We start from the raw sequence: 18,729 nt of genomic DNA on the forward strand, positions 1-18,729 counted from the left end.
CCTCCTTTGGAATGCCTTGTGGGTTTTGAAACGGATCGTGATTGCCTATGCTGACGACACGTTGCAATATCCGTATCTAAGAAGCAACCCCAAGTTCTCTCGGAACTCCTACAAAATGCCTTAAACAGGCTAACAAAAAGGCCTAAGCAATGTGGATTGGAATCCGCATAAAACAGAATTAATACTCTTTTCGAGAAGATATAAAATTCCTCAGATTAGCCCACCCAAGATTAGAGGAATACCATTAAGCTTTACGACCAAGCTAAATATTTAGGCCTCATTTTAGACAGAAAGCTAAATTGAAAGGCAAATATTGATGAAAGAGGGGCTAATGGGGCTTCTCCCGAAAAATAACAAACTGGCTATATACACTTCGGTAATCAGACCGATGCTCATTTATAGAGCCATCGTATGGTGGACCGCACTGGACAAGATGGTAAATCTAAATAAGCTCATTAAAGTCCAGCGGTCAGCAGGTATGTGCATCACAGGAGCACTTCGCTCAACAGCAACTGCAGCACTGGAAGTGTTTTTAAACCTAACACCTCTTGACATCTTCTCCAAAATAGTGGCAGCCATCTTATGAGTGAGGCTTAGAGCCACCTCTCAATGTAACAGTAACAATAATGGACATACTACAATTCTAGACAGTTTCAGATCTATCCCTGATCGCTTAGACTATACCACCCCAAAAATGGTATTCGGTAAAAGCTTCCATGTGTCCATCCCTTCAAGATCCTCCTGGAAAGAAGAGAGACCCCTGGAAGACGATGCGGTACACTTCTATACAGACGGTTCAAAGACCGATCACGGAGTTGGAAGTGGTATCTTTTCAGAACAATCTATCCTATAGACTTCCCAATCAATGTAGTGTATTCCAGGCCGAAGTAATGACGATTAAAGAAGCACTATCGTGGCTCAAAGAAAACGTTATATCTTGTAAGGATATACGAATCTTCTCAGACAGCCAAGCCGCTCTTAAATCTCTCGCGTCTGTCTCCACAAACTCCCAAACAGTCCACGATTGTCGATCATCTCTGAATGAGATGACGGAACAGTTTAACATGCACCTCATTTGGGTGCCGGGCCAAAGAGACATTCCGGGAAATTGCAAAGCCGATGAGCTCGCCAAAAACGGAACACTTCTGCCTCATGTTAGACAAAAACATAACACCACACTTGCTACATGCAAATATCTTCTCAAGCAATATGCTCTAGAATCAACAAATGCTATATGGTCAGTGGTCACAGATTACCACCTGTCTAGCAAGCAAGCAAATATGGCCAAGTATTGACTTAAAACAGTCAAAAGGCATGATATCACTGAGCAGGCAAAGTATAAGCTCTACAATTGGAGTAATAACGGGACACAGCCTCATAGGAAGACATTCTGTGAGGCTAGGGGTCTACACAAATGACTTCTGTAGAAGCTGCATGGACGAGGAGGAAGAAGAAACGGTCCAACACCTTCTATGTACATGTCCAGCACTCTCCATTAATAAGAATAACTTTCTCGGTAATACCTTCTTCGATAACACCAGTGAACTGGCAACGGTTGACACAAAACGTCTCTCTAACTTTATTGAAAATACGAAATGGTTTGTTTAAGTTCATTACTTTCCCATGAGTAACCTCATTAGTGGTATCACAATGGACCCTTGAGGTCTACGTGCGTCAATGACATCTGGAAACCCACTCCAACCTAACCTAACCTAACGGGTCGTTTGTTTTTTGATTGACGATCGCAGTAATAAAATTTCCGGCCATAGTTACCATTCAACGAACAGGCAGTTTCATCAGTCCAGAGTACACTTCTCCAAAGTGGTTTATTGAAGATTTTATTTTTTTTGTATATATGGGGCTTTTTTTGAATGACGTAGGCGTTAATATTATTCTCTTTCAGCCTCCGTCGTATCGTCCTCTCACTAATAGCGTTTCCACAATCTTTGTTCAAATTACTAAGCACATTTCGAACTTTTGTACAGGGGTTACTTTTAAAGGAACGGATAATTTTTGTGTTTTCCCTCTTGGTCGTAGCCCTTTTTCTTCCTCTACCAGCAAGATTTTTTAGACTACCATGAGTTTATTGTTTATCTATTAGGTAATAAACTTTTTGCTGCCGAAACACCAGATCGGAACTCAGAAACAATAGCCGCGCGCTTAATCCAGTCTTGTAACTTGGCTTCGAAATAAGTAAATTGCGACTTTTTGCTTGCAATTTCATAAAATGAGCAAAATGAAGATATTGACACTCAAAACTCGTATTTCACTACATTTGAGTAGCAATTTTTCGATCGAAGAAAACAAATATATAAACAACGAATTGCAATTTGCAACTTAATGTTTAATTTTATCGTAAATTTTAGCAGGAGTTTGTAGATTGAAATCGTTTTCTTGTAGATTATGAATCGTTTTTTTTTTTCAATCTACAAACACAAGTGTTAAAATTTCAAACCTTGTTTTCTAAGACTGCGACAAAATACATAAGTTTGCAAATGACATCTAAAGTTTTGATACTTTTTTTTTTAATTTCAACTTTAAAGCTGTAATTTGAAACAGTTTTTGCGCCAAATTGTAGCTTTAAAAGATTAATTTTCTTTCCATTATCAAGCAATCATAAGGCTCAAGAACAATTTTTTGCAAAATCATCAATGTTCATTAGGGATTACAACATAAACTTATTGGTATTCGTATTCTCAGAGATATTTTTTCAGTTGATGGCGCGCCGAATTACAAATTCTTGTATGCCAATTCCAATGAATATATTCTAGAGAATAATAATTTATAAAATCTAAAATATATAAAAGAAAGACAAATTTGAAAAATTTATATGTTTTTAACTTATTTCTAGAAACACAAATTTAGAAACCTTAAATGAAAATATATTATTTATTAATTTTTAGTAGGTATTACTAATCGTGGTCCTTCTGAGATTTCATAAGCTAGTCATTCTTGAATTAAACCTTAAATGTCCTTTGTTTTTAAGGCTATTTCTCCAGCACGTTCCTTTTGTGTGGTCTTCCACTTGTTCTCCAATGTAGCAAAAGGCGTGGAGTGTGTTTTTAACCACTTTTTGTAGTCAGATGGGAACAGGTCTAACGTATAAACACAAATTTGAAAAATTCAAAAAAAACACACAAACTATGTTTATACTTTTACAAACCTTCGCTTTCCTCAGGAACTTTGTATAGGGTTTCGCATTTTCTCCTCATGTTGAAAGTAGGTAGTACGTTTCGACGAAGTCTGTCGAGATTAGTTTTATACGTTAGGAGTCTTCCTTTTCCCTTGCCCTCTAACTACCGACCAATTGCACTTACGTCCCCTCTTTCCAAGGTCATGGAAACGCTGATTAATCGTTTTGGAGAAAGTAAGATTATTGCATTAGATATTTCAAAAGCATTTGATAGGGTTTGGCATCAGGCTCTCTTATCGAAAATGCGTGCTTTCGGTTTTCATGAATCCCTACTTCATTGGATTAGTAATTACCTTTTGGATCGTTCAATACAAGTAGTATTGGATGGATTCAAGTCTGAAAACCATAAAATAAATGGTGGTGTGCCCCAGGGCTCTGTTTTATCTCCAACACTCTTTCTCATTTTTACTAACGATCTCCTGTCTGCAACATTTAATCCAATACATTGTTTCGCTGATGATAGTACTCTTAGCTTTTCATATTCGGTTTCAGACTCACACCCCTCTTCTTCGGATGTGGAACTGCACGACAAAATATGATAAGCTCATTAAATTCCGACTTAAACAGCATTGTTCAATGGGAATTAAAAAACCGCGTGGAATTTAATGCTTCGAAAACCCAATGCTATCTTGTATCGTTAAAGCGAGATATACCCCCATTGCCATTATCCATGGATGGCACTTGCATCGATGAGACTGAACACCTCGATATTCTCGGTATGTGTGTCACCAACCTCATCTTGTGGAATGATCATATACGCGATGTTGCCAAAAATTCCGCGAGGTGTTTGGGTTTTCTAAAGCGATGCAAGAAGTTTTTCTCTCCCTCTGATCTGGCTGTCATTTACATCACTTATATACGTCCAAAGCTTGAGTATACCTCCCATCTCTGGGCTGGTGCTCCTGCAACCTACTTAAGCCTCTTGGATAGTATTGAACGTACGAGTAGAGCATTTAATTTGATAGATGATAATATCATCATAAGTTCATTTACTTCGCTTGAACATCGTCGTATAGTCTCTTATCTGAACCTTTTTTACCGTTATTTTAACCGCTTATGCTCTAGTGAAATAGCCAGTTGCATTCCTCCCCTTAAACAGTTCAACCGTAATACTTGCGCTTCTAGGAATGCTCATCAGTATACCCTCGTGCCCAACTTCGGTCGTACTGTCAAATACAGAGATTCGTTCTTTAGCCGTACTACACGAATGTGGAATGCCTTACCACTCTGTCTATCCTAGTTATTGCAATATTCAGGAATTGAATTCAGATCCAATGTGCACATCTCCTTATAAACCCGCTCTCCTCTTCCCAGTGCTCACACTGTGCCTCTGCATAATAAGGGTAGTAATATCCCTTTGAGTGTGTGTTTATTATAAAAAAAAAGATCGAAATTACCAAATTACCAAATTATAAAATTTTGCGTTTTACAAAGATTTGAATACTAAATAACAACTTTCTCATTAATTTAATAATAAAATCGTCTTGATTTACTTATAAAAGGACTTTTGTAAATTGCAACCTAAAATTAAGCAATTAGTGATTTTTCAATTCTCTCCGTGGCACAGTTTATGAATCAAAAAAGTAATGAGTGTTTAAACATGCTTTAGGGTCCTTTTTTACTCCATGGCGTAAAAGAGGAATAAGTTAAAATTAATACGTTTTAATAATTATTTAATTTTATCGCGTGAAAAGAATTAATCTAAAGTGGTTAAACAAAACATGAATCAAAATTTATTAATAAATTTATACAATTTGTATTATTGAAGTCTGAGCAGCGACCGAAAATGTATATTATTTACAATATTTAATATCTTTAAAATTTGATTTGTTTATTCTTTCAAAAATTAATAAAAGCTGTAATTTTGCATGAAACGCTTAAATAAGCTTTATATCCCATGTATAAGGGATATCGTAATATTTTGTTTTAATTTTGTATTATTTTTTTTAATAACGCCAACGCAATGCTTTAATAATAAAATTAATAAAATACTTATGCAAGCATTAAAAAAGCTTAAAATTACTTGAAAAAAGCCACATAATTATCTTTATTTGCTTAACCCAATTTTTTTTATGTCGTCTACCCCACTCCTAAAGTAGTTTCGTATGTGTTTTTTTTTATGTGTTTGCACTAGGATCGCGAAGAGCGAGAAGTTAAGACCACACCACCACAGAAATCTCCACCTCACTCAAATGTAACATCTACGTTGTCACCACAGGAATCAATACAGGAGGAACCTGATCAGGAGTTAATTGAGACTCCAAAGATTCTGCAACGATTGCAAAAATTAAGGGCTAAAAATGAAATGATGGCAAATAAGGAGCCCTCGATTATGGTAATTTTTGTTTTGTTTGTAAAAATGCTTCGCCCTGACGCTACATGAGAGATAAGCAATGGCTAGTGAGTTGGCAAGCCTACATTTAACATTACGTAAGCTATTAACTTGACAAATAACTCGCCATTCCACTCGCTGCTTAACCGAACTGACTTCGAAAAAGGCTATAGCGAATAGAACAATGGTTGAACAACTTTGTTAGTAACTCGCTAGCAATAAAGTAATCTCATGTGGCCTTAGAGCTTCATATGTAGAATTTTTTATATGGTTTATGTTTTTATATTAGAATTTATAGTACAACAGATAAGTCTTGCGATAATGTTTTATTAAATAACAAACTAACAATAAAATACTACTACTTCGAATCAAGGTTTTTCACTATTAATTTCCTCATATTCCTGACTTTAATGAAAGAACAGCAGAGACACTTATAACAAAAATTATTAGTATCAGGTTTTATAAACCTACCCTTGTATACTATTTAATGCCTCCAAGCTCTAATCCGGTTGAAAAATTTTAGACCGGAGAAGTTAAGCATTCCAGAAGCAGACTTTATACTTACTTTACTTTCAGATAATGGCACTTACAGAATCTTTCTCTTAACCAACAGACAAATTAAAAGCTTTTCTTTGAAATGGTTACCTTGAGTTATACTGAAAAACTAAATCGCTTTCTTTTGTTTTTACTTTTCTGGAGAGCTTGTTAAAATTTTAATATGTTTTTTTTTATCCCTAAATCACTGATCTCTAATCGATTGTGATCCGGAATTGTAAAATACTTCAAGTCAATTGGTTTAACTTCATAATTTGTCTTTCTATTGGTTCTTACATAACTTTTAAAAAGTGAGATAGAGCTCTTGGAGGTATTTAAACGTAAACAGAAAGGTTGTATAGTGGCTGTATATTTGAAGCTACGTCTGTCAAGTTGACTATCTTTTATTTATCCTTTTTATTTAGATAAAACATTATAATTTCTACTCGATTAAAACATATTGCTTATTTCAATAGGAATCCAGTGTAGCTACTGGCACGTTGCCGCTACATGAGACAACATCCTTGGGCTTACCATCGCCATCTCTTCATCCGACGTTAGATATTACGCAGCTATCACCGCGCTCAACAAAGCCTGAAAATACAATAACAACCATTACAAGCAGTGATCGAAGCACTGTTAATATAACTGCCCCAAATCTATCAACAATAAAACCTTCTATGAAAGTTTCATTCAAACAAAGAATCCAGCAGCTGCAATCTGGTGTTACCGACCACAGTGTTGCTCCTGCAAGTATTAAAACTACCGAAACACCTGCAAAGCCACTGCCCATTAATGACAGTCATGAGCGAAACAAAATGTCAAAAATAATACCAACAATATCCAATAACATTACGAAAGCAGCTTCTTCGAGTTTAACGCTATGCGCTCAAAAATTAGGCAAGCCGACAGCCTTCACATCGGATACCTCAATTCGACCATGGTCCAAGCTTAAATTTGCCACACTTATGCCATCCAATAGTTATACGAGCTTATCTAACTACGGCTCTGAACATTACGAGTTAAAACCAATAAGAATAAGTTCAGCCGAAAGTATAGCAACAGTGACCGGAGGAAGTGGTAACTTATCATCAACAACATCACTGAAGCCTTCAGTTCAAACTTCTAAAAAGAAAAACCTTAAGTCTTTTAAATTGAGAGTCAAGCCTAAGTTATACAATTCAGTTTTTGATTTATCTCCCGAATACAGTGGCTTACCCTTCGTGAAGCGCCTTAAGATACTCAATGAGCGCCAAAAGCTAGCCGAACTTGAGACGGCTCTTCAGACGCGCAGCTTTAGCTTAGACAACTCGAAGAGCCAACCCGAAGAACCGTTTACCGCTGAACTTTTGTATCGCAGTCACAGTGATGCTTCGGCCATTTATTCACACTTAATGCCTCCGGCTAATTCATTACTATCATCATCATCGTCATTATCACCAAAAGACAAACTAACGCTGTGCCTGCAAGATTGTACACAACTTAGTCCAGAGTCCAATGAAACAATAGAACGGCGAAAGCTCAAGAGTATTCTCAAGAAGCTTAGCAAAAGCAGTGATGGAAGTCCACGGCCACGCCAAGAACATCCTAGAGGGCTTCTAAGAGCGCCTACACTTGAAGGGTACGTGGCCAGACACAGCAAATTACTGAAGAGTGTAACCTTCAATTCGACTCTTTCTAGCCCACCACTTAGTGCCAACAGTGTAGTCGGCAGCTACACAAGTGCTGACGGCACTGCACAATCTGTATCTGAACGTTTTTTATTTCCTTCTGTTGTATCATCATCCAATGATGCTTGTAAATATAAATTATTATCCCCGCCTGATGCTGGTGCATACAATGCACCTGGCAAAAGTGAAGATTGTGGTAACAAAGAAGCCCTAGAGCTGCCGTTGCCGCTGCCGCTGCCTTTGCCGTTGCCATCATCAGTAGTTACTGGCAAAGAAGTCCCATCGATTGAGCACGAATTTGCCATGACAACAAAACAAGTTAACAATATCCAAGGTAAGTTTGATATTTCATTTTGAACTTGTAAAGGAACCACTTCAAAAATGAGGATCAGTTCTGTTTTAGAAATCCTATTTTAAAGTAAGCGAAAGCAACTAATATTTTAGGCGTTGAGTTTTAAAGTTCTCTAATTGTTGTTTTGAAGCTTGCAAAAGCATACCTCTTTTATAATAATTTATCTATAAGCTATTTTTGTTTGAACGTTAAGTTTTTTGAATGCCAAGCCTAAAGTTTATTTTGACAGAATCAGACTCGATTGAATTATAAAACCTTTAAATGGGAACAAAATACAAATTACTTGAGTTGACAATATCGAAAAAATACTACTGAAATTAAATCCAGAACTTGCCAGAAGTCCTAATAAAATCACTCAATTATGGCCAAACGCATAAACTTCAGAATCACTTAGATCTGTTAGAACCGTTTTATTTGGATTGTCAATTCAAATTGACACATGAAACGTCAAAGTGTCATTTTTATTTATTTCTGATTTGAATTTTGCTACTTTTATTCTCTAAAATTCTATTTCACAATTTAAATTTAATTAACTTTCTGGTTGGCAGTTAAATTATTTGTTGTTTACGTATTTTTGAATTTTAAGAAATTAATAGAATTCAAATATTCCGTATGTTAGTCTTTGCAAGTTTTTAAACTCATTTTTACAGGAGTTAACTTTATATTTCTGGTTTAAAAATTAAAAAAAAATAATTTTTGTCGTTTAAACATTATTTTTGGATTATTCTTTAAATATTTCTGGTGGAGTTTTCCATGGGTGAATTCAGATTTAATTCAAAATCGATTTTTTTCGTGGCACATGGAACACTATTGGAGCAGATTTGATCTTAAATCAAAAATAAATCAATTTGTTTTGTCCCATGGAATGCAAAACCAGGGCAAATTTGTATTTTGACAGATCTGGATCAAGAATAGATTAATTTATTTTACTTATGGAAAACCCTATATAACTGTCAAATATAATATTATTTGATTTCTTTTCTAAGATTATTTTTAGAGTTCTGTTTCCTTTTTAAAGCTTTTAAATTTGCATGTATGTTATGTTATGTTTAAAGGTAGTTTCAACTCAATTTAAAATATGGAGTTGACGGCAAAAACACGGTTTATATGCAAAATCAAAAGCATATTGAGTTGAAGAAGAAATAGGTTAAAGATTTAAAAGGAAACATAGAAATATTAGCTTACGTTTTTAATGGTGTTTTAGACGCGAGGTTTTTAAGAAGATATAAAAGCATATTATTGAATTTTATGTCCAAAAATTCAGCTTAATTATATTAAAGAGGGATTTAAGTTACATTTTAAACATTTCAGATTTGAATAAATTCCAGTTATGTGCTAAGTAGTCGGTATTCATTTCAAGCTTACATACAGTGATGTTAAATCGCACGGTCTTGAAGGCCACGCTACGACAACGTGAGGTAAAGTTTTTTCCAATAAATTTGTTGTTTTTTTGCGCTGCGCTATCAGAACCATTACTTTGGTAATACATTTGTGAGATTAGTACAACTTGTTTAGGATTGAATTATTATAAAACGACAAACCAATCAAGTGACAGCTGTCAAAAATATAAAAAAAGTATTGGCAGATTGAAAACCACGCGTCTAAAAAAAACACCCATTGCATCCAATTATGTTGGGAGAAGCATTAATTTTATAAAACAATTTAATTATTTTTCAACACTATTTTTAACAACGTAACAAGTTAATATTTTTCTAAACATATGTCATTTCCTTTAGGTTTACCGGACCCAAATGAATATTTTAGTCAAATACTTAGTGGAATCAATAACGTCATATCGTCACAAATGAGAGAAATGCACCTTAAGTTCGAGAGTCAGTTTCTTATGATGCAATCTGAGGTCCAAAAACGAGATGCCATTATATCATGTTTGCAATGTAAAATAAATAAAATGCAAGTTCATGAAACTTCTGGAGAATATGCTGATCGAATTGCAAATACTCCAAAAAATCCAAATGGAGCAAATAAAACCGCCAAGGGTTCAGAAAGTTCTGGTTCCTCTGGTGAAGTTCTCTTTATGGTATGTATATATATATATTCCCAATTCATTGACATTTAAGTATTAAAAAATCAATTTTTTTGAAATTTTTTTCAGCGAGGTGATTCCCTTGATACAATATTCACTGCATCACCCCCACCTTACTGTGAATTGGTTCCTTGCAATTCACCAAGCTCAAGCAGACAACTGCATGTTGCCAGTTCGGTAAAGCTCAATCGAATTATCCACAAAAAAAGTTCAACGAGAAAGTCGACAGTTCCCAATGTTATGGTATCGAATTTAACTGGCAATCTCACACCCCTGTCCAATAGTATAGTGCTCGATATTGGGGAAAGTTCCAGCTCCAGTTCGAGCACCTCCTCCAGCCGCTCCAATCTTAATTATGACGAAGAAGAAGAAATCGAAGAACCCGAACGTCTAGTTCATCACAATGACTGGGAAGTTCGAATGCTAGCAGCCGAAATGGATCGGCAAGAGAAGAAACGAGGGTTATCCCAAGATAACCTAAGTGAACTCAAGCAATACGGAAGAGTACTGCCGCGTCGGAGAAAACTGAGTGATACAGAAACAGAATTCAGCGAAACTGACGTTGATAATATCCAAACACGTCCCAGAGCTGGAAGTTTGGATCAGTTCAATCTTCGATACGGAATCGGTAGAGGCATTTTCAAGGCCATGAGTATTGATCGAGGAAAAGATAAACTTTGAGTCTTTTCGTTGACATTTGAATTATATTATCTGATAATATGGCAAGAATAGGGCTCACTTTTGAACATGAAAAGTATATAAATACAATATACCTCACTTTGTCATGCAGGTAAATAGTTCAAAATACAAACGGTTAAAAAAATCTAATAGCTTTAAAAACAAAGAAACCTTTTAACATTACCTTATAGGCTCTAGACTAGATGATTAGCAAAGATATAAAACACATAAATAGATATATTATTATATACAAGGACACAAAGTAAATAATTATGTAGGACTAAAGTGCTAGAAGCTAGAGAGTATCATCAGTATCAGTAGATTGAAGTAGAATGTGTCAGTCTTGGGGGGAGAGATTTCAATGTAGTTTTAAAGTTAAGTTTAAGATGTAAAATTTAAAAAAAAACGACATTTTTTCTATAAGTAAAATGGTTTAAGTACTTAAAAAGATTTTGTAAGAAAAATATAAGAATATACCAATATACTCGTACTTTTGCTAGATGCGCTTGTGTTATAGCTTCAACAGTAGTAAATAATAAGAAAATATCATCGGTAATAGTTTTTAAATTGTGAATTTTTCCCCCAAGATGACATATTTTACACTGATGTTTCTCTAAAATAAACAACAACAAAATACGGTTAAGTAGAAATTGTATATAGTAGGGAACATAAAAACGGTGTGACATGGAGGCTTTTTAGTAGAGAAGTATTAGAATTAAGATTTTCTGATCTACATTTCCATATTTATCTTGATTAAAGTTGAACTCATTCAAGTACTATGAAGAATAAAGTTTTAATTTCTTTTTGACAGTATTTTAACCCCACTTTATTTAATTCTAGCAAGTTACAACTTAATCTTTTCAAAGATCCCTTAATTCCACTAATGACAAAAATTCGAACTAAACAATATTATTTACTTTACAGACGAACAAATTATACACTCGCCTCAGTGTGGGCCCTTTTCTGTCAAATTAAATCTACTTTTGTATCTTTTTATGTAAAGGATACGCTACATAAATCTCGTACCTAAAATGCCAGGTTATCTTCTAGTGAAAACGTGGTATCGGAAAATTCCTGTTGAGGCAATACCTCTAAGGGCCAAATAGCCATCATTGAAACCAATCATTGGATTTTTTTTTAAATAATGGTTTGAGCATTCTTTAAAAACTACTGTCAGTGGACAAGAATTGGAATCAAGCATTTAGTTAGAGTTAGGTTAGAGTTGATCATTGAAGTATAACTGACAGGTTGGAATACAAGAAAATGGAATTCTTTTGATGAAAGGATTTTGTACAGAAATGTGAAATCAACCATCAGCTGTTGGAAACGATTTCATCATTGAACAATTAAATATGAACTAGAAGAAATGTCCTGGGTAAAATAAACTGGGATGGAATCGGGTAAGGTAATATGTGATAGGTGACAGTCACAATCAATAAATTTGGTCTGTGTAAGGTGATAGTCACCGGTGACAATCACGATTTGGTGATTTTTCCTGTTGACAGCTCTTTAGTTGTCACTTTCATTGGAAATTGATTTTTATTTTTAGTTGCTGAAATTTCAAGACAATATGAATGTGTTTGTTCCTTTGATTTTACCTTGTGAAAATGCTGAAAATGAAAATATTAATCATATTAGAAATGTCCGGCTCTTAAGGATTAACTTCCGCAATAAAATAAACATTCTTGATCTTCCAAGTCCAAAGTAAGTACTCATATGTGCTATATATTTGTTCATATATAATACCGACTTGTTGCTGTGCCAATAAAAGACTTTTTTCAAAGACTTTGTTTCTAAGTTGTTTGCTGCGTTTATTATGTGCCTGCCTTGTTTCAGGCACCTGTGTTGGTACAGGTGCTTGTGTTGTTCCAGGCGCCTGTGTTGTGTCAGGTACTTGTGTTTGTCCAGGAGCCTGTGTTGGCCTCATTGCCACTGTCTCTGAAAGGAGTTCCATTATTTCATCTCCTAGGTCTACCAATTAAAATAGAAAAAAAATCATTAATATAGACGCAAGCATTTTAATTTCTCCTTTTTCACCATGCTCATCACATCCAAAGCTCGTCACTCCACTCGTACCTTCGACTGCTGCTTCCATACCACATGCATCTATGATGGCTTCGTTGACACTATTTAAAACTTTTTTGGAAAAAGATCCTCCACCAGTTTGTTTGATGGATTTTTTGTTTGCGATCAATTTTTGTTTTGTTTTGTACTTTCTAATTGTCCAAATCTAGAAATAAATAAAAATAAAACAATGAAAGGAGACAAGTCTTACAATTATAAATAAATACCTACCCTTTTCCACTCAGTTAATGTTTTTGATGGTGGACCATTACCATTTAACAATCGAGTTAGTTTCTCCCAAAGCATTCTGTGAGCATCCCGTAAATTCACGTTTTTTGTTGAATAGGATTTGGCCAAATCGGTATTTTCTTCCATAAATGTGGTCATCAGCTGTATTTGTGTTTCGTTTGCTGGATTCGGAGATCGGTTTTTGAATACAACCACTGAAATTGTAACAAACGTCAATGAATTTGTTTTAAAGTGATACCGAATTCTAAACAAAATTTGGTGATCACCTTACACAGACGCAAAAATTAGTTTGATCACTTTTTATGATCACAAAGGTGACAATCAAAAATCACCTTAGCCGATTCCACGCCTGGTTTCTTTGTAAAAATGTACAAGTCATTACCTTTATTGTAAAACTAAACTGTATATAAATTTGACTCTTTTAACCACTCTTAAATCTCGAAACAAAAAATTCAACAATTAAAACCAATAATAGCTATAACTGGCAAAGACCTTAATAGTTTAATTACCTGTTTTATTGCTCGTTTACCTGTCCGGTTAGGTTTATGTTGCCATAATTCCATGGAGAAAAAACTAGTGAAGATATCGAGAATATTTATCTTTAATTACATTGCATTATTAAAAAATTTAATTTAAAGATTGAAAGCGAGCAATGTTGTTGCGGAAGTAGGTACAAATTTTGACATCCGCGGAGGCGGATGCGGATGCGGATTTTTTGAGACTCACATCCGTGGATGCTGATGCGAATTTTAGAATTTATTACATAAAAACAATTTTAAGTCCGTAAATAAAGGAAAATTGTATTGATTATCTTTGCGTTTAATAATTAAATTTAAAAATGGGTGAGTTATATTTAATAAAAAGCAAGATTGCAACCTTCTCAGACTGTTACCTGTTTCTTATTGGATCGTATATTTATCCAGCTCTGCTAAATAGTTGTTCGCTGGGAACACTGGCTGGTGGAAGTGATAAATACCTCAGTGCAACTTTGGAGGGCCTTTAAAGTCTGCTTGATGTGCTTTCCATCAATCAAGTGGATTATTGTCCAATTCTAGTCTTTTTTTTATTTCGGTAACATGCTAAATCCCTTCGGAGAAGTGCTTCGTGACTAGCGTTATCAGATTCTCCTTCACCTTCGTCTTCAGTTGATGAATCTAGCATCATTTCCATATCGCTTCTGAAGCAAGCCTTTGTTTTAGGTTTATAAAAAATATCATACCTGCATCTTCTTTCTTTTTTTTAAAGATTTTAATTGTTGGCGCTCTCAAATAAAACAAACTCTTCTGGGTGCTTTGACTTCAAGTGATTTTTCAACGAAGAAGTCGTGCGTCCTTTTCGTGAGTATGTTTTACGACATATTTTGGATTCGGACTTGTCAGTATCATTTTTATTTAAATTAAACTAGATCCAGATGCTGCTTTTTTGTATTTGTATCACTTTTTCGCTTTATATATAAAAATAAACTGTCTCCTCTGGAAACTTAGCAAAAGCTTTTTTATCCTCAAATCTGTGACCATTGCATATGTTTTGTTGCTGCTTTTGTCGTCGCCTACTTGGGACCGACATTTTGTAATTTAAAATTTGTAATAATGGTGAAAGGGTCGTTTTTATTGACCATGCCGTTCTGTTGCTATTTTTCGACTTAAAAAAAAAGCGTTAAAAACATCCGCATCCGCAAAAAACTCCGCATCAGTTTATGCGGATGCGAATGCGGATGCTGATGTTGGAATTATTGCAAATAATCCGCAATTACGGATGCGGTTGCGAATATTCGCAACATCCCTAAAAGCGAGTGTGGTGCAGTATCCCTTATTAGAAAAGAAACGGTGAAAATGTCCTTTAAAGAGAAAGCGTTTTAATTCCGCATATCTGTCTAATTAGGATTAATCATTTATTCTACCGATTAATGTTGTTAAAAATACTATATCCACATAAAACTTAGGTATGCATGGTTTAATGTTATTTACATATTTCAAAACCGGTCAATATGTCAGTTTGACGTTTTAGTATATCAATGCTTTGGGTTTGGTTCTGGTTTTAGATTCAAAACTTATAAGAGGTTGAATCAACATATCGGTTTAAGATTATTCAACTCAATTCAATTTCCAATAATATCTAATTGTCAAAATTATGTTACCCTGGGGACAAATTTATAGAGCTGGTTCCTTGTGATAATATTCTTTCTTTTTCTAGTTTTTTTTTCGAAATTCTCACCCTGTAGACAGCCAACAACAAGTTTAGTGCAAAAATTTAAGTCCACATTTTCGGTTTGTAATGTTTCTGTCAATTCTACGCGGTTATCAAATTTTTAAGACCACATCATGGCGTACTTTGCGTAAGGACTTTGGTTAACACCAATACAAGATCAAACTGTCTCAAGAATTTTAGATTTTTTGAAACAACGTAGGTAAGTTCTCCTATTGGACAAGTTGTCAAGTCATTATTGGAAGACCCTTTACACAATTAAATATTTAACTGAAGTAAACTGTATGTAATTTTCAAATCAAATTATTGTAAACCCGAAATGACAGTCTATATTCTTCTTTTATTGCTTCCCGAAATGTAAAAACAAAACAAACATACAATAAATTACACAAAACAGTGTTGGCAACTCTTTATTTTCCATACATACAAGTGAAAAATCAAATAAGTGCATTGAACCACACTCGCATCACTTATATCGCCTACTTCCGTTTATAAGCTGATAAAAAAATAAGATAAACGTTTCAGTCCATGTGTAAGTGTATGAAAGCTGTATTTCTTCCTAACACAGAACAAATTAGTCGATTTTGACAGTAAATCATCTCAGATTGACTTTAAAGACATCGGGACATATTATTGACAGTTCTTTGTAAAGTTCTTATTTTGTATTTGCTAAACTAAATTCCTTGTTTATGTTATCTTCAGGCAAATTGAACCCATTTTAAAACGATGGCCTCGAGTCTAAAAATAAACATGGCAGAAGCTATGTTCAGGCTGTTCTTAACTCTATAAAACTTTAAAAATAAAGAAACTTATTGGGAAATTGCGTTGCGAGAAATTTTATTTGAAATTTTGACAACAATTCGAGTATGTAAACATTTTGGAACAAAAGGTGTCTTACATGAAATTATTATTATGAATTATTTTAGGGATTTCAAAGACGTTTGCTTTCCAGCTAAAGCATATTATTTTTGTTCCCTTATACCTACAAGTTGTTTTTTTGTAGGTTTAAATAAAATTGTACTAGAACTGTAGTAGAGTATACCTTAAACCTTAACAGAGCTGCTAAATTCTTTATGAAAAGCAGTACGCCTACGTCTTATCAAGATTGGACATTTAGACTACAGTTTAAATAGACTCGGGTTTAAAATATGACTATAAATATGCCCCATAGTTACTTATGAAAATATTAATTCTTGTAGCCTTCGAAAATTGTATCCCATTATTTCCTTTTTTTTTGCTTCTAAAAAGTTTCCAAATACATAACGAGTTAACAATAATTATGATACACTTTCAAAATTTTATAAAAATCGTTCAAACCGTTTCCACGAAAAGTATGTTGCTTTCAAACCCTTCGAATGTAATTATATTTCAGACAAAGCTCGTAATTTAAACATTATTTTTATCAGAACTAAAATTGAAACTAAAATTTTGTTTGAATAGACTTAAAACACACAAAATAACGTGGACCAAAAATTGCAAAACTTAGATACATACAGAAAAATTAGTAGCGACTTAAAATTTGTCTAGCAACTTAAAAAGTAATAAATCAAACCAGATTGTAGAATACGACATTAGCCCAAATCCAAGTCCTTGTCACACCGTCTGAATTTCTCTATATGAAATAAAATACAAGGGAATGCCTAAAATATATATATATACATAGTACATAGATAACATACATGTTATGTGTTGAGAAAAAAAAGCTTTAAAAATCAAAAGCCAATAAGATAGATTTATCAAAAATCTAGTATTAATAGTTAACATTTATAGCAATTAAGTATTAAATTAAAAAAAAAAATTAAAATTAAATTATAAATATATTTCTATTTTCCTTTGTTCTTATGACTTAAAAAAAAAGAAATAAAATATGTTTTAGGTACAATGTATTCTAAGTTATTTTAAAAGGGGTTTCAATTAAAAAAAAAAATAAAACAAAACAAAAACCTAATGAACAACGTAAAATTTAAAATATTAAAGTTTATTGAAATAAAACAAAAAATATCACAATTTTAGTTATTCTACTGTAAGTTCTTAAGATTAAATAAATAAATAAAACAAAAGGAAAACAATTATTATGAAACAATTAAACGTTAAACCCTCCAGACCAAGTGCTAGTGATTTTTAGTTATTAATTTGTTTATTTGCTTTTTTTTTAAATTCAATATCGTGCAGTTAAATGTAATACAAAAATATTCAAAATGAATTTTAACTTACGAATAGTACCATCCATATTGTAAATCGACAGTGACTTAAATTATCACCTAAATAATATTGGAGAAAGATTTTAAAATTAAAAAAAAATAGAAGATGTTACAAAAAAAATTAACTGACAAAAACATGCCTACATACATTACAGACATGCATAATTGTACCTTATTCATTATTTCAACAACACAGACTGTGAAGACCTGTGCGAATGCTTTAAAAATGATAGAAATTCTTATTTTCATTAGATGTACGTAAAACTAATAAAAAACAAAACTATACCTAAAAATGTAGATCCTTATGACTAGAAGAATAATAACGTCTTCACACAAAAACAAAAAAAAGAAAAGAACGACCGTAAAAAATATTACCAATACAAATTCTTAATGTGTTGAAACTCAATTAAATAAAATTTTACAGTGTTTAAGAAAAGAAAAATAAAGCAACCTAACTAATATTTATAAAACAAATTAGTTTTACTTAACAGAAATCTATATGTCATATGTTATGTCTCTCTCGTGAGAATACCAAACAGACCTTTTTAGATTTAACAGGTTTAAAAACAAATTAAGGGGTGACAGTGACAGATTAGGGTAAGTGAAAATGCGTTGTATTAAGTTGACGTTCCTGGACCTACACTTTTATAACCACTGCTGTGATATTGAAATACGTGGGTTCCTCATCATCATTACGACAGGTTTTTGAAACTTGTAAAACAATATTCGATACACCAATACACTTGTATTCTAGCGAAACTTTGACTTTACAAACTGGGCATTTTTCTGTCGCAAAATATTCTTTCGTTAAAATTGTTTATTTTACCGAAGCAACTATGTACATATATATTATGATTTTAGGGAATTCTATTATATTTCGTTGAATTCTAACAACTTTCAACTACAGTTGACAAAGATAAGGTAGTGTAACACAAAAAAACCAGCCTATCATAATGAAAACAAATTTTGATGTTCATAAATGATTCGATATCTTCGTATCTTTAGCGACATTTAGCAGACGTGCTGACTTTCTTGATTTAACTTTTGTATGTACATATGTATTCGTCTATATAACCTACTGTGGCTACAAACAATTGAATTTTCATCTGAGTAAGCGTTAAAAATCAAAAATTACTTTTCATTATGGCGGACAGATGGCTTTATTGTGTTATAAATGGTAAGGTAGTGCCAAATGTATTTTAAAGAA

At 33.5% G+C, this 18,729-nt stretch overlaps 1 protein-coding gene across 11 annotated transcripts in view; it reads left to right on the top strand.

Annotated features, from left to right (window-relative positions):
- LOC129944648 (uncharacterized) overlaps positions 1-12,542 on the top strand; it is a 153,488-nt gene extending 140,946 nt beyond the window's left edge. For 7 of the 11 annotated variants that reach the window (XM_056054224.1, XM_056054227.1, XM_056054229.1 and 4 more), the window contains 4 exons: positions 5,328-5,528; positions 6,536-8,063; positions 9,818-10,119; positions 10,195-12,542. In XM_056054224.1, the coding sequence (XP_055910199.1) occupies positions 5,328-5,528; positions 6,536-8,063; positions 9,818-10,119; positions 10,195-10,806 (2,643 nt within the window). In that variant the 3' untranslated portion in view covers positions 10,807-12,542. The remainder of the gene's footprint in view (positions 1-5,327; positions 5,529-6,535; positions 8,064-9,817; positions 10,120-10,194) is intronic. The other 4 variants (XM_056054228.1, XM_056054230.1, XM_056054225.1 and 1 more) reach the window with 3 other exon arrangements.
- The last annotated feature ends 6,187 nt before the right edge of the window (positions 12,543-18,729 follow it).

This window comes from Eupeodes corollae, chromosome 2 (genome assembly GCF_945859685.1).
Source record: "Eupeodes corollae chromosome 2, idEupCoro1.1, whole genome shotgun sequence".
NCBI lineage: Eukaryota > Metazoa > Arthropoda > Insecta > Diptera > Syrphidae > Eupeodes > Eupeodes corollae.